Source organism: Lotus japonicus, chromosome 5, assembly GCF_012489685.1.
Source record: "Lotus japonicus ecotype B-129 chromosome 5, LjGifu_v1.2".
Lineage (NCBI taxonomy): Eukaryota > Viridiplantae > Streptophyta > Magnoliopsida > Fabales > Fabaceae > Lotus > Lotus japonicus.
This window is the reverse complement of record NC_080045.1, coordinates 63,593,149-63,609,088: the sequence shown is the minus strand read 5'-3', so window position 1 is coordinate 63,609,088 and position 15,940 is coordinate 63,593,149. Positions and strand designations below refer to the sequence as shown.

Here is a 15,940-nt window from a genome sequence, read left to right as displayed (position 1 = left end):
GAATAGGAAATGTATCAGATTATTATTATTATTATTATATTATATAAGAAGGAAGTGAATAGATTTTGTAAGCTCTCTTTTTCCCTGAATGAAGTTACTGAATTGAAAGTTACAAGAAAGAGTAGATTGTAAACCATCATGAAATATAAGGGCATTGTTCTTTTTTTTATTTAAATCTATGTGCTCCAGTATCTTTTAGCCCTTTTGCTTAGTTGCAGTTTGTTGCCTCTTAGACTTTGTTATTTGGGATATGTTTGGCCTCAAATACTTGAATGTCAACTATTTGTTTAATCTTATTTTCAGCTGATTTGGTGTTGAAGATTTGGCCAAAATGAAGTATCCATGCTTCATAGATCGTGAGAGAAAGATAAAAGTTCTTTATTGAGGTGAGCTAAAATCAAAATTAAGTAAATGTAGTATGACATTGCTGAAATGAACTAATTGAGGGACATATATATGGATGCAAACCATAGGAGGGAAGTCAACTTTCAAGTGCATGGGTGTTGGTATATGCTTCTTACCGACGGAATTGCAAGGTTGGTGCAGGGAAGAACAGCCACACCAGTATTTTGTCAGAGGTTAGTTTCATTAGAAAAATATTTTCCATTGATATGGTTTGTTGTCAATTGTTAATTTGTTTAAAAAATGTCTAAAGCTGAATTGCGGGATGGAAAACCTGGAGCTTCTGATACAAAAGCTAATAAATTTGTTGGCCAATTTACTGTGTTTAACATGAAATAAGTCTTTAAATAGTCTATCATGCAAGAGTGCAAGACCCTATAGATAAGTAAAAGCCAATTAGAAGTAACAATTTAGGCTCTTTATATTATATGTTGTACTGATAAATTCAACTAAAGAATGTAGAGATCTTGTATCCCATAAGTATTTGATAAAATGTCTCTGAAAATACTTATGAGCATTGGCCTAATGAGTTAATGCTTTTATGTTTATAAAATCGTAGGTTTTTGGTGTTTAATTTTCCATACAACCCAGGAATAGAATTGTCTGAATTCAAGCGTCGTTGCTCCAATTTTCTGAATTTGCAAGTCACTTGTACTTAAACATGTAAATGGTTGAATTCTAGGTTTCATAATTGTTACTTAACAATAGAGAATAATACAGCCAAGTCTGCCATCCTAGTATTAACGAGGAAAGAATTTGGTCAAACTTATTCCATTGATGGAATCACCGATATTACTCGATTCCATGTTGGTTGCGATGTTCTCTCCTGTTCTACTACGCTTAAAATATGGTGGTTCATTAGGGGATGGCAAGTTGATTGAAGGGCTGTTGAGGTAGAACACAATCGTTGCCATTGTAGGTCTATCATTTGGATCTTCCTGAACACATAGCAAACCGATGTGGATGCATCTGATGACATCTTCTCGAGAATAAGATCCTTCTATATTAGGGTCCACTAGTTCCAGTGGCCTTTGCTCTGTCCATTTTGTCCAAGCCTACAATCTCCATTTGTCAATGAATCAAATCAACCTTTCAACTATGATTTAGAAGTCTAAGAAAATTTGTACTCACATGTCTTCTGATGTCATCAAGACACCCTAATTCAGAAGAAGAGCCTTTTCTTTTCCCACTAATAATCTCTAGAATCATTACTCCAAAACTGAACACATCAGATTTCACAGAAAATTGTCCATGCATTGCATATTCCGGAGATATATAACCACTTTAAGGAAAACATGAGAAAGTTTTCTTAGTGAGCATTAGTGACTGCTAGGAAAAATAGTGCATACGAGAAAGTGAATGAAAATAGTAAGAATAAAAAACTTACTATGTTCCAACAATTCTGCATGTACTTTCTTCAGTTTCATCTGCAGCAATGATTCTCGCCATGCCAAAATCTGAGATTTTTGGATTCATATTACTATCAAGCAAAACATTACTAGGTTTTAAATCACGGTGTATTATTTTGAGGCGAGAATCTTCATGTAGATACAGAATTCCTCGTGCAATTCCTTTGATAATCCCCTGACGTTGAGGCCATGGCAGTAGTTTCCGCTTCTGGTGGTCTACAGAATAATTTAGTCTACTTCAATCATTTGCTCAATTCAGAATTGGTGCATAAAAGGTCAGTCATTTATCAATGCTGATCTCTAGGTTAATTTTTAATAAGAGTTAAGAAACAACATACCAAATAAAAAGTAGTCTAGGCTCTTGTTTGGCACATACTCATAGATAAGTATCTTTTCTTCTCCTTCCAAACAAAATCCTAGTAACCTTACTAGATTTCTGTGTTGAAGCTTGGCTATAACTTGAACCTCATTTTTAAACTCTGCTACACCTTGCCCAGAGCTTCTTGTAAGCCTTTTCACAGCAATTTCTTGTCCATCTGAAAGAGTACCCTGAAAAACATATATGTTGTAGTTAATATGATACATAATAAGGAGACAATAATTGATTTTATCTTTTTAATATAGTGCTAGTTAGCATGTTTACCTTGTAGACTTCTCCAAATCCTCCTTTGCCTATCATGTTTTCTGTAGCAAATCTATTTGTTGCAACTTCAATTATTGCTAATTCAAATTGCAAGGACTCCAAATTGGAAATGTCATGCCCATGCCCAACTATAACAAACAAAATAGATTCTTCAAATATTTGGCTAAGGGAAATGCTTCATTGATGATAAACAAAAAAAGTGTTTGTTTCCACATTACAGCTTTCTTTGAGAATATCATGATGATTCTTTCCTTCCTTTCTATAGAGAAAACGATAGTAACCCAAGACTAAAAGCACCAGTGTAAAAACAACTGGAACAACGATCACAAATATTGTTACTGTCTTCTGTTTTCTTCTTCCTGCATAAATATCAGTAACTTATGTCATTTCCAGTATAAATAAAAAAAGTGAGAGTTTTGCTTTTAATTAGTTAATCAATTTCATGTTAGAATTAGCTTATTATGATTCAGAAGAGCAACTAAAAATTTTGTTTAGAAGATTACCTATATTGAAATTTGACATGGTAAGTTGGTCAAATTACAGAGTATACTCATATCATTTATGTAACCTGATATCGAAGTGGACTCACTTATTCGAAGAATATAAATCTATTCTTTAAAAATGGGTTATACATGTCCAGCTGTACCTATTGCATCCCTGATGGGGTTTGAAGTTTTAGTGATTAGAATGTATATATAAACAAAAATGTTATGTGAACCACAAAGATACCTAGAGACGGAGAGTGAGATAGGAAAGAGAATAGAGTTAAGTGATAGATGTAATGTGATGTGATAGGAAAAGAGAGACCGATAGTTATGAATCTATACCGATATATAAATGGTGACCTATGATTCATTCACGTTCCTATAACTTGTCATTTTACTTTCTATCTATCTCTCACTTCTCTTTTAAAAAAATATCACTCACCTCATCTTTTATTTTCCCTCTCTTTTCTTTCTATTTCCCTCTTATCTCCATTTCATTTGAACATAACTTTTTATGCATCCTATTTCTATCTCATTGTTTTATCACTGGTCATTAAATTAAAGCAAGAAAATAAAATATACACTTTAGAGATAATCAATCAGTCGTAACTTAACCTGGTAGTGGAGACAGCGGAGGATGAGGACTCTCCGGTGGCGGTGGCATCCAAGAAACTGTATCCTCTTTGGTGAAGCTGAACGGATATAATTCAAATCTAACACCACAACTTGGAAAATATATTCTCCCTCCAGTTTTTCCCCTGCAGCAACTCGTCGGAACATCTGCTATGGCATCACTAAGACACCAGCCGCAGTTCTCCGCCGACAAGTACGACACGCACCAAGCGGCACCGTATAGCTTCTGCTTCTTCGTGATTTCCACTACCTTGTGAGCCAGTTTAGTAGAAGCATTTGCAGCCTCGCTTCTCAAATCGTTCAACGTGTCCCACACGATGTTGTTGAACCGCTCAACGCGACCCCCGGTGTAATCTTGTTTGTCCATGAAAGAAATTTTTGGACTCTCCTCCATGGTGGAGAAGAATCGACGATCAGAGTAGCGCACGAGGCATACTTTGTACCAAATGATGGCTTCTTTTGCTGTTGAACACAAAGATGATATGAGTTTGGCTGATTCTGTCACGCACGCTTGACAAGTATCTGTGCTAATGTCTCTTAAACAATTGAACATGCCGTAGACAGTGGTGTTTTTGGTAGCAACAGTGGTGAGGTAGGATCTGGCATTGTTAGTGCCATTGGAGGAGAGCCAGTCTAGTAGTGTTTTGATGTTGGAAGGGTAAGAGTTGTTGGTAGCAAAAGTGATGTTTCTTGTGCAGTTATAGTAAGCATTGTTGCTGTTTTTATCTTTATATATAGCAGCTTGGATGATGGGAGAGGGAGAGCATTGAATGAAGAAGAGGGAAAACAAAGTAGTGAGTGCAAGGAACAAATATTGGAAGGAACCCATGCTTCGATAGGGGAACAAGGAAGCTTGGATCCTCTAAATAATGTGCAAGCAACCATAGGGTCATCATATCTTGTTCTAGATAGCACTGCTGCCATCACCCTACTGGGGTGGCAATTGCTGTGGCGGATGTATATTCTTTCTTTATAGACTTTAAAGCTTGGCTTGAATGATGATTAAAGTGTAGGAAAAAGTTTGCCTCACGCAAATTCCACACTTTCACCTAATGAGAAGTAAGAATAGAAGAGAGAAATTAGAAATATGATATCTAATGTAGAAGAAAATTAAAACACATAAGAAGAAAGAGTGAAAAATAAATAGAGGAAATAGTTTGATGTAAATATATCAAAACACTAAAATGTAATTTAGTTATCATGCTAATCTTTTTTTTGACATACAAGCTCAATCCACTCCACCAAGTTTATTGTTTCAACCGGTACATATTTAATTTCCCTTGAGTATAGTAAGTTATTGGGTTCAAGTTTTATGTATCGATAAACTCTCACCAAAATAGCTAGTTTCATTGATTAATCCATAGATAAGTGGATTGTCTAACTTACAACATGAGGTTGTTTAACCTCATCTAAGTTTTTCTTTTATGGATAGATAATATATAAGATAAATGAGTTAAGAATTTTATACTTTTTATGTTATTTTTCAATAACCATATTTGTTCAGTAGGAGTAAAATAATTTTTTTGGTACAAGTTAGACGATCCCAGAAATAAATATTTCCAATTCAAATGTATAGTATATATTACCCATGAACTATACATGTGGCTAATTAAACAAAAAGAAAAAGCTCAACCCACTTGGCACTTAATTTATGTTCATCCCCTTAATTAACTCTTAACCTCAGCTTTTTTCTTAATTTCTTTCTTTTTTATACATGTTGCCCTCTCCACTTAATCATGTTATATTCCACACTACCTTCAAATACCCATGTGATAACAGCGACAATAACCCACTTTATTCTCTGCTGCAATTATGATACAATCTTCAATCTTGGCTACCTTTGTTTTAGATTCCCACAAACAACATATATAAGATAACATATCTGTTGTCAACGTGAATTCGATCGAAACAGATAACATTTTCTTGTCACTTTAGGCTTTAGTTTTTAGGGAGGGAAGGGAATTTTTTTTTGGGAATGTGAAAGGGAACTAGCTTCTATCAGATGATATTTTCTCTATATCCAAAAGTTGTGTCAATTACTCCCAATAGGTAACATTTTCGGACTTTGAATGTGTTTTCATCTCGACGATGATTAAGCTTGTTTGCCAAACTGCCACTAGATTGACATGTTGTTGGTGACCGTATATAATAATAGAAGTGGGGTCAACTTTTTTAATATTTATCAAGTTTTTTTTTTTGGTCAATGAAAGGTAGTTGTAGATTAATCAAAGGCCTAAAGGCCGAGCCCACACCGGGGAAAACAAGGGGAGGGAAAGTCCACTGGACAAGCCCACGAAGAGGGAAAAGAGAAAACAACATTATAGATGAAATGTTTGCAATCTTCTTCTTAACCACCCCTCCTCGTGAACAAGGGCCCTAGTTAACGCGAGGGTTTCAAGTTTCATGATGAAAAGGGGCAAAATGTTGGTTAGTATAGTCATTTAATGATTTGAAAGAAGACTTTTGCAATATTTGATGATGTCACATGCATTGTAATGGGATCAATTCACACTTTGGAAAGTAATACGAGGTTTCTTCTATTACACTAAGTTTCATACATCCTTCAATCACTATTATAAGAAAAAAACAATATTATAGATTCATTGACTAAATGATGTATCTAGTAATGACTAAATGATGTATCTAGTAATATGTACTAGATACATCATTTAGTCAATAAATCTAAAATGTTGTTTTTTGCTTATAATCGTGACCGAAGGGTGTATGAAATTGGTATCATAGTTACCTGAAATTGTCAATTGCTTAAAAAAAATGAAAAAAACCTGAAGTGTCAATTATTTTAAATATTTTATTCTAATATTTATTATTTATTATTTCTTTTACCCTACTTATATTTTAAATTACATGTAGTAAATTTTTGTCTTTTAATACCGAAGAAGCCCTTAATATTAATAATAATTTCCCAAAAAAAAATGATAATAATAATAACTTCATCCATGGAATTCAACTTCTTTTCTTTATGGTATCCTTAGTTTGTTAAACTTGATTTGACTTGACTTCCTTAACCTATAAATTGATGAAGTCATTGCTTCACGAAATATTGTTAAATTTATTGAATATCATGAATTCAAAGCATTGCAGAAGGAAAAATGAGGTGAAGAAAAAAGATCACCAAGTTATAGACAAGAAAATGAGTGTCTTTGATCAATTGGAATTTTTTTCTTTAATATTATCTTTGATCATAACAATAACCAAAAAAATATTATATCTTAATCTTACACAATGCATCTTACTATTTTAGTTACTCTCCCTTTCACTTTTTATGTAACCAATTTTATTTTCCCTTACTGCTTTTGAGTTATGTTGTTACTTTATTTTATTATTTTCTTTTTACAAAAATAAAATGTTAAAACAAACTAAAAAAATATTCATTTCATTTACAGCTCATAAGTAGTCTCTTGGACCCAAACCATAAAGCCCAACTATACAGTCCAACAAAAATCAATATTGATTTAGGAAGGGGTATGAAAGTCCTTAACCAACAACAACAAAAAAAGTTGTGACCAACAAAGTGTTCGTCTAGCGGTAAACAAACTAGAACCGTAAACATAAGTTCGAGTTCCTGGGAAAGACATTTGTTAGACGAGCATGCAACTATTTTCCGAAATTGAGTGAGAAATATGTTGCGAGATTAATTCTTCTACTCTTTGAAACACTCACAGAGTCAAGGGTTTGGCATAAGAGCACAGAGCACTTTGGAGATCATTGGAGCTGAAAATTGTTGAATCTGCGCGAAAAAGGTAAGTTACACAATTCATGTATTTATTCTATAATGGTATACATTTGTCTGAGCCAAAGAGGAATATTTTTCACGTAATTACTGAGATAAATGAAGAATTATAATTTGTTCTTACATATTGTTCAAAGAAAAGGGAGAATTTGACAAAAAAAGAAGAGAAATTCCCATTAAACTAATATGATCACCAGTTACAGAATTATCTAGGAGAATATTGACTCTCTGTCATGTTATTGATAGATTCATAGTTTGAATCATCAAAATCCTCCATTTTTCTATGCATGAAAAATAATTGCTGAGTAGGTGTTGGCAAATCTATTGTAGGATTATTCAGGAAAGAAACAACTTTTGCCATTGTTGGTCTGTCATTCGGGTCTTCTTGTACACATAATAAACCGATATGGATGCATCTAATCACTTCATGTTCAGAATATGATCCTTCCAGATGAGGATCTAATAGTTCTAATGGTGTTTGGTCTATCCACTTTGTCCAAGCCTGCAATTCACAATTGTCCACTAATCAAATCTTTATCTCTATCATGTCCACAGTCCTATCATGTATATGTGTTGTGTATAGAATTTGGTTATAGGATTCAAATACTCACATATTTCCGTATGTTATCAACCCGATTTGAAATGTCTGAATCAGGGTAAGAACCTTTCCTTTTCCCACTAATAATATCTAGGACCATGACTCCGAAACTGAACACATCAGATTTCACAGAAAAGTGACCATTCATTGCATACTCTGGAGACATGTAACCGCTGTATATAATAGATTGTAGAAATTAGAACTTTATCAATGTAGAAACTTACTAAAATGTTGTATCCTGTATAATATACAATTGATAGATAGTTATGTGGCATCAAAGCTTTATTCATAAGCCAAATGAGAAATGCTAGTTGAGAAGTAGGAAGATATAACTTACAAAGTCCCAACAATTCTATGAGTATTTTCTTCAATGTTATCAGCAGCAACAATTCTAGCCATTCCAAAATCTGAGATTTTTGGATTCATGTCACTGTCTAACAAAACATTACTAGGTTTGAGATCTCGGTGTATAATTTTGAGGCGTGAATCCTCATGGAGATAAAGAATTCCTCGAGCAATTCCTCCTATAATCTTGCGTCGCTCCAACCAATTTAATTGTTTTCTCTTTTGGGGATCTACAAGAGAAGAAAACCAAGATTTAAATGCCAACTCTGGAAACCATTCATCTTGCAAGAACATATAACAATCTAACTGAAAACTGAAAACAATAATAAAAGTACTAACCTAATAAAAAGTAGTCCAGACTCTTGTTGGGTACATACTCATATATGAGTATCTTTTCTTGCCCATCCACACAAAATCCTAGTAATTTCACTAGATTTTTGTGTTGAAGTTGAGCTATAGCAAGGACCTCATTCTTGAATTCTATTGCACCTTGACCAGAGCTTCCCAAAAGCCTCTTCACAGCTATCTCTTGCCCATTGGAAAGCACACCCTGTAAAACAAGATGAACCAGCTGATAACTACAATCCAATTGATGAAAAGAGTACAAAGTTAACTATAACAAACTCTTCTATCTGGTACTCAGGATGTTACCTTGTAGACTTCTCCAAATCCACCTTTTCCAATCATATTTTCTTTAGCAAACTTACTCGTTGCAGCTTCAATTTCGCCTAAGTCAAACCAAAAGGATTCCAAAATAGAAACTCCATTCCCAACTGCACCAAACAAGTTTTAAATTGTTTAACAATTGGGAAAATATAGTGGTTCTGTTTTTATCATCAACACTAATTCTTAGTATTTTAACACATTACAGCTTTCTTTGAGAATACTCCCGTGATTCTTCCTCCGTCCCCTGCTCACGAAACAGCCGCAACCCAAAGATAAAAGCACCCCTAAGACAACAACTGTGACAACCACAATGATTACTGTTTTTGAATGTTTTCTTTTTCCTGCATGAAACATCAACTCTGACTAAGAATACATAAATTGATAGTTAGCTGAAGAAAAAAACAGTGAAAAGATTGGTTAATGGTTATGCCAAACCTGGTTCTGGTGGTGCCAAAGGGTTAAGAGGAACAGTTGGCGAAATAGAAGTGGCCGCATGATAAAATGGATATAGTTCGAATCTAAGACCGCAACTGGGGTAAATAACTCTGCCTCCCCTTTTCCCTTTGCAACAAGAGGTTTGTACTTCCGCCAAGGCATCATTGAGACACCAACTGCAGTTTTCTCGGGAAAGGTAAGGGGTACAATATTCACTTGCATATAGTGTTTGGTTAGCTGTGATGTTCACTGACTTGTAAGCATACTTCATGGATCCTGGAGGAGCATTTACTGTTCTGTTTCTCACCTCATTCATAGTGTCCCAGAGTAAGCTGTTGAAGTGGCCAATCTGACCCACGTAGTCCTCATCGTTCATCGCGGTGATTTTAGGACTCCCTTCCACTGTGGTGAGGAAATAATGATTGGAGTAACGCACCATGCAATTAGCGTCCCAAAGTATGGCTTCTTTTGCCATGGGACACACTTTTGTTATCACTTTTGTGTTGTTTATCACGCAGTCTTCGCAGTTCGGTTCCCCGTCAAATCTGCACATGAAGAGGCCATAGACCGTGTTGTTGTTGTTGTTTTCCACAACAGCGGCGTTGTAGACTTGAACCGTGGGTGTGGCGTTGGAGGAAAGCCATGACAGAAGAGTTTGAAGGTTGGTGTGGAAGGTGCTGTTGGGGGTGTAAGTGCTAGTGATGTTGCTTGAACATTCATAGTAAGGTGGAGGCTTGTTATTAACTTGTATAGCAGCTATGTAATATTGGTTGAGAAATGCAAGGGACAATAAGAGAATTGGGATTTTTTGCAGTGCTGAAATGCTGTAGGAATTCATGGTTTGCAAAGTCAAAAACAATGAACTAATTAGTTAGCAATAGCATTGTATCACATGAGATTTATAAATGTTATGAATTAATTTAGATAGTATTAGGCTATTAATGTATAATATAAGTTTTTGTCATTTTATTCCTGTAATATTCGTAGAATGGAATGAAGTCATATAGTTTCTTCAATTTGTCATGTGAATAACCTTCTTTATTGACTGAAATACATATTGAGCAAAATTCCGCGTAGAATACTATTTAGGCTAAAAAACACTTTTGGCCCCTGATGTTTTAAGTTTGTGCAAATTCTGCCCCTACTCTATTTTTGTCGATGTTTCTACCCCTCATGTTTTCAAACAGTGCACCGTCTACCCCTCATGTTTTCAAACAGTGCACCGTGAGGGGTAGACGGTGCACTGTTTGAAAACATGAGAGGTAGAAACATCGACAAAAATAGATAGGGGCAGAATTTGCACAAACTTGAAACATCAGGGGTCAAAAATACTTTTTAGCCTACTATTTATTTATTGACTTAAATACTTATTAAGTACATAATTGAGCCCGCGTAGAATACTAAGAACTGATAAGTCAACAAAATTTATAGTAGTATCTATTATCTCTTCTCACTATTTGTTCTTAACTACCTTTCCCTGTGAAAAGAAGCGTTACTTAAGGCGAGGGTTTGTTGACGAACAGGGGCAAAATGTTGAATAACATAGTTATTTTAATGATTTGAAGACAACTTTATTAATATTTCATGAAGATCTGTCACTGACATCCAGAAGTCACCATATGCATTGTCAAGGATAAATTCACACTTTGAAGCTTCCTCACGCTTCCTCACACTGTTTGGCCTCGCCATTGAGGAGGACTACGTGCGGCGGCGTGGCGGTAGAAGAGGGTCGTCGCCGTGATGGTGGAGGCTGGGGCAGTGTTAGCTTTGGGAGGGCTAGAAATCATGAGGATGAAATTAGTTTTTTGAAAATCCGAGGTTAAAGAAAGGGACATTGTAGTAAATTAAGTGTTGTTTAATTTTCAGTTTTTATTTTTATTTTTCACTTTGTGATGGTAGTCTGTAGTGGTCCCAAAAATTGGTAATCTATTTATCATATAAAATTTACATTAGCGGTTCATGATGGACCTCAATGTTAGACAATACACTTTAGACACTATCATAGTAATTGATTGAAATATGGTCGGAGTAATTAAGGAGTGAAATAGATAAATAGCAAGAAAAAGTTTACAGACTAAATTTGAGTAGTATTTTTTTACATCGGAAAATGAATTTGAATAGTACTATTTAAGTGAGAGTTAGAAAATTACTATTATATGTTTGTTGATGAAAACATGAGTATGCATTTGAACTCAATATCTTACTATTCCAAGTGTAATCGAAAAAAGAACTCAATATCATCATCATTTTCTATCAATCCATAACTTCATCACTCTGTAGTTATTTCTACGATTTTTTTCTTTTCTTAAACTGTTGTATTTTTTAAAGGAACTTTTATATTATTAATGAAATTTTACAAAAAAAATTATATAAATTATAAAGTTGATCAATAAATCAATTTGCCTGTTAATTTGTTTTACACTTGAAAAAATAATTAACATGTTATTTATAATTTACTGATAATTATTTCCCAGTCAGTTGATTTTTATATCTAGCCTATTTTGAGTTTTTTTTAAGGGTTGAATATGTTTTCAGTCCTTGGAGTGAATTGAATTTGGTTCCTCCAAAAATATTTCATAGCATTTAGTTCCAAACATTATTGAAATAGATTATGTAAATCTCCGTCGTGCTTTTTGTGGCGATTTTTGTGTATTAGCGGCGATTTTTAATTGTCCATTATCTATTCTTGATTTTAGTGGCGGTTTAAACCGCTACAAAATGAACTAAGTGACTAATTTCACTTATTTCAATAATGGTGGGAACTAGAAGCTATGAAACTTTTTAGAGGGATCAAATCCAATATACCCCTTTTATCGGGGACTAAAAACGTATTTAACCCTTTTATTAATCATCATGTGTATATTTATTTATTGGGCTAAGCCCAATATGCAAGTTCATTGAGTTCTTGTGTACGACCTAACCTAATGAGCCCAATACCTATTATGGAGAGTTGTTGAGTTTTAGGTTATATATAAGGAGAGCAGGATCACCACTTGTCTCATGCGCAGCTTATTTTTTCATCGAATAGTCTGTTTGTAAAAGTGAGAGATCACGTGAAAGCTCTTGTTGCTCTCATATCATGCTTATATGAGATCTTCATTGCTTGTGAGAGCTTCTTTGAATGGTATATTATTTGCAATATTTTCTTTTATTTTTGTTTGGTTATAAGTAAAAGTATAGATAAGAGAAATTTCTCTCTACGTGTGGTATTAAAATGGGTTATACTGGGATTAGAATCGTGAAATTCTAATTCATATATATTGTGAAATTTAAAATTTTAGAGTTTATGACATATAGATACTGAAATCTAGATTATTGCATATGTGTTGATTTACGACTAATCTACAATTTGTTGTTTACCTGAATAATTAAATTGTTCCAAATTAAAAAAAAAAAAAAAGGCGAGAAATGTTGATTGTCATGACAACGTGATATATGGTGATTTTTTAGGTTTTGTTTGGAGAATTATATATATATTCTTAATTGAATTAAAAATGAAAAAAATTATAGATGACGTTACTCACATCATCAGTGTAGAGCCAATCTGGTTTTATTTTTCATAATGTATGGAGGAGAATCAATTTTCCAATCAAGATCCTCTCTCGCAGATGTATGATCTAGCCGATGTAAGAAGATAAATTACATTATAAATAAAAGTTAATGTTTATCTATTAATCAATCATACCCTTTAAATATAATGATAAATGGCAAAGATTTTGTTGGATGGGACCCAAAATCACAATCATATCATATCTTTGTATCTTTTTTCTCAATCCTTTTATAAGCCCTTTTGTTATGTTTCTATATGATATGTAGAAAATGAGATTGCCATAGTTGTTTTTGTATTGAAAGAAATAAATTCCCTACTACGTGTGATGAGTTTTATATTCTGAAAAAAATAGAACTAATTAATTTTTTGGCAAATATATAGTACATGTGGAAGCTTTATCAAATAAGTAAATGTCTTCATCAACCAAGGTTCGTTTTTAAAATGGGTTATAGGATTACTTGTTAAATTTAAAAATTATTTGGATATTATGCCCTGTGAATTAAGATTTGCTTTAACTCACCCAAACGAGTGTTAACACATTGGGGTGACCATGACAGTAAAGTCTTCTTTACATTATTGTTTGAATTATGTATTTGTTGATATTATATAGGTTACCGGTGATACGCCTGCAACATGACCTCTGGGGAAAAACTATTGCTGGAGCACTTCAAGAGGTGGTGAAGGTAGGTGGAATGATAGTAGCAGCAGAAGAACTATAGAAATGGCCATGCTTCTTGAACTCGTCCAATGCCGCCTTGAACTTCTCAAGTTAAGGCTTGCCCATCTCCTCAACTTGACCAGCCCACTAGAACTGGCCATGGGTCGCATTGCGTAGGGGGTCAACTCCTTGTCGTGCTTCTTGCCAGTGTCTAGCTGGTTGTTGATTTGGGAGAGGTGCATGTTGAGCTCACGCATGTTGTCGCTTTGCTAAGCCTCAAATGTATTGTGTGTTGTTGGAGGTTTGGTGTGGTGTCTAGAAGAGGTCGCGTTGGATGACAGCTTTCACGTTGGATTGGCCGAAAGAGAAGACTTCCTCACTTGGAGAGAAACGATGAGAGCGAGCTCTCTGCACCATAAAGGGTACCAAGATTGTATGCTTTCTTGATGATCCCGCTACGACGACCGCTTCAAGAAAGTGACTTGAAGGTTTCTCATTGGTAATTTTTTTAATCTCTATCTTTTGTCTTCCCTTGCTTTTCTAGAGGTTCTGGAAGTTGACATGGGTACAAGATAAATGAAATGAAGATAAATGATGAGATTAGAGTTTAGAGGATGAGTTGCAGCCACATTTTGCAATAGGGTGTGAAGCATACTTCATTTCTCTTTTTGCATAAAAATTCATATAAAAGAAACCATTCACGTCATTCCAAAATGTTCATGCAACTCATCCTCTAAACTTTATTCTCATCATTTATCTTCATTTCGTTCATCTTGTAGCCATGTCAACTGCCAGAACCTCTAGAAAGAAAAGAAAGGGAAGACAAAAGATAGAGATTAAAAAAATTACCAATGATAGAAATATTCAAGTCACTTTCTCGAAGTGTCGTAGCGGGCTCTCCAAGAAAGCATACAATCTTTGTACCCTTTATGGTGCATAGCTCGCTCTCATCGTTTCTCTCTGAGTGAGAAAGTCTTCTCTTTCGGTCAATCCAACGTGAAGGTTGTCATCCAATGCTACCTCTTCCAGTCCCCGCACCAAACCTCCAACAACACACAATACATTTGAGGCTTAGCAAAGCGACAACATGCGTGAGCTCAACATGCACCTCTCCCAAATCAAAACCAGCTAGACACCGACATGAAGCACGACAAGGAGCTGACCCCCCTACGCAATACGACCTATGGCCAGTTCTAGTGGGCTTGTCAAGTTGAGGAGATGAACAAGCCTCAGCTCGAGATGTTTAGGACGGCGTTGGATGAGCTCAAAAAGCATGTCCATTGCTACAGTGACGTCGCTAATACTACCAATCCACTTACTCATTGTTTTTTTTTATGTTGTTGGTGGTCTCACCAGCCCCACAGTTCCTTTTCATCAGCCTCCTCCATCACCACTTAGGTGTTCCCACAACAGTTTTTCCAGGGACCCATGTTGTATGCTCATCATTTGATTGGCTTCAATAACATGAGAGGTTTTGGAGGATCTCCAAGTTTCTATCAGATTCTCCCTTGGTGATGATGATGGTAATGTTGATTTTCTATAACAAATGGGATAAACTAGTTCCATGTGTGTGATATGGTTTGGACTACTTAGGATTTGAATTTACATTACTATTCTAGTGTAGTTTCAAACATGTTAAAATAAAGGGTATCTTATTGGAGTAAAATGTGTTTTCTTTGTGTCATTTTTCCCTAAATTGCATTTAATTCCTTCATGTGAGTTTGTTCGTATAAAATAGTTGAGAGGCTTTGAAATTATCAAATATGGAAGGGAAAAAATAAATATTTGTGCTAAAATAAAAAAAAGTACTTGTAAAAACTCAAGGCTTATATTGTTTTAAATAATTATTTTTATTTTTATTAATAATTATAAAAATAACATATTCTAATTGATCTAGAAGACTAGAACTTTAAACATGCCATTATAGTTTTTTTTAAAGAGCCATCATAGTTGTTTAATAATAGTTTTCCGATGCAGAAAAGAAAAAGTTTTTTAATAATAATAAAAGACTAGTACATGAGTGTGGTCTAAGAGCATCTCCAATGCAAGGTTCTTAGTTCTTATTTTTGAGTTAAGAACTAAGAACTGAGTTCTTAACCATTGGATGAGATGACGTGGAGTTCTTAGTTCTTAAAAATAAGAACTAGGTTCTTATATAAGATGTTTTACTTTTGAGTTCTTAGCATAAAAAGTTAATTTTTTCTCTTTCATTCATTTAATTTAAGTATTAAATTAGCATTTAAATTTAAATTAAAATTATATGGAAATACAAAATATGAAAATAATGGTATTGTATGACCGGATAAATAGTGATAAGAACTAAGAACTAAGAGCTCATGGTTGGAGCAAAATCTGCAAAGAGTTG

The 15,940-nt window shown here is 34.4% G+C and overlaps 2 protein-coding genes across 2 annotated transcripts; both read right to left on the bottom strand.

The window, feature by feature from the left end:
- Positions 1-1,008: 1,008 nt before the first annotated feature.
- LOC130717978 (cysteine-rich receptor-like protein kinase 44) lies at positions 1,009-4,546 on the bottom strand. Its single transcript, XM_057568399.1, has 7 exons — positions 3,555-4,546; positions 2,673-2,813; positions 2,455-2,582; positions 2,150-2,360; positions 1,790-2,027; positions 1,534-1,684; positions 1,009-1,457 (listed from the first exon to the last, which is right to left on the bottom strand). The coding sequence occupies exons 1-7, from the start codon at positions 4,399-4,401 to the stop codon at positions 1,143-1,145; spliced, it is 2,031 nt and encodes a 676-aa protein (XP_057424382.1). The 5' UTR covers positions 4,402-4,546; the 3' UTR covers positions 1,009-1,142.
- Positions 4,547-7,471: 2,925 nt separating this feature from the next.
- LOC130717980 (cysteine-rich receptor-like protein kinase 10) lies at positions 7,472-10,272 on the bottom strand. The gene is made up of 7 exons (XM_057568401.1): positions 9,368-10,272; positions 9,136-9,273; positions 8,918-9,039; positions 8,606-8,816; positions 8,259-8,496; positions 7,935-8,094; positions 7,472-7,825 (listed from the first exon to the last, which is right to left on the bottom strand). Exons 1-7 carry the CDS (start codon positions 10,203-10,205, stop codon positions 7,529-7,531), a joined length of 2,004 nt encoding a protein of 667 aa, XP_057424384.1. The 5' UTR covers positions 10,206-10,272; the 3' UTR covers positions 7,472-7,528.
- Positions 10,273-15,940: the final 5,668 nt, after the last annotated feature.

Coding starts and splice junctions, on each gene's coding strand:
- LOC130717978 (XM_057568399.1), bottom strand. CDS start 4,401: ATGGGTTCCTTCCAATATTTGTTCCTTGCACTCACTACTTTGTTTTCC. Junction 2,814..3,554: donor TCCGCTGTCTCCACTACCAG/GTTAAGTTACGA, acceptor ATATTTATGCAG/GAAGAAGAAAACAGAAGACA. Junction 1,458..1,533: donor TTGATGACATCAGAAGACAT/GTGAGTACAAAT, acceptor TGGAGATTGTAG/GCTTGGACAAAATGGACAGA.
- LOC130717980 (XM_057568401.1), bottom strand. CDS start 10,205: ATGAATTCCTACAGCATTTCAGCACTGCAAAAAATCCCAATTCTCTTA. Junction 9,040..9,135: donor GAGTATTCTCAAAGAAAGCT/GTAATGTGTTAA, acceptor TGTTTGGTGCAG/TTGGGAATGGAGTTTCTATT. Junction 7,826..7,934: donor TTGATAACATACGGAAATAT/GTGAGTATTTGA, acceptor TGTGAATTGCAG/GCTTGGACAAAGTGGATAGA.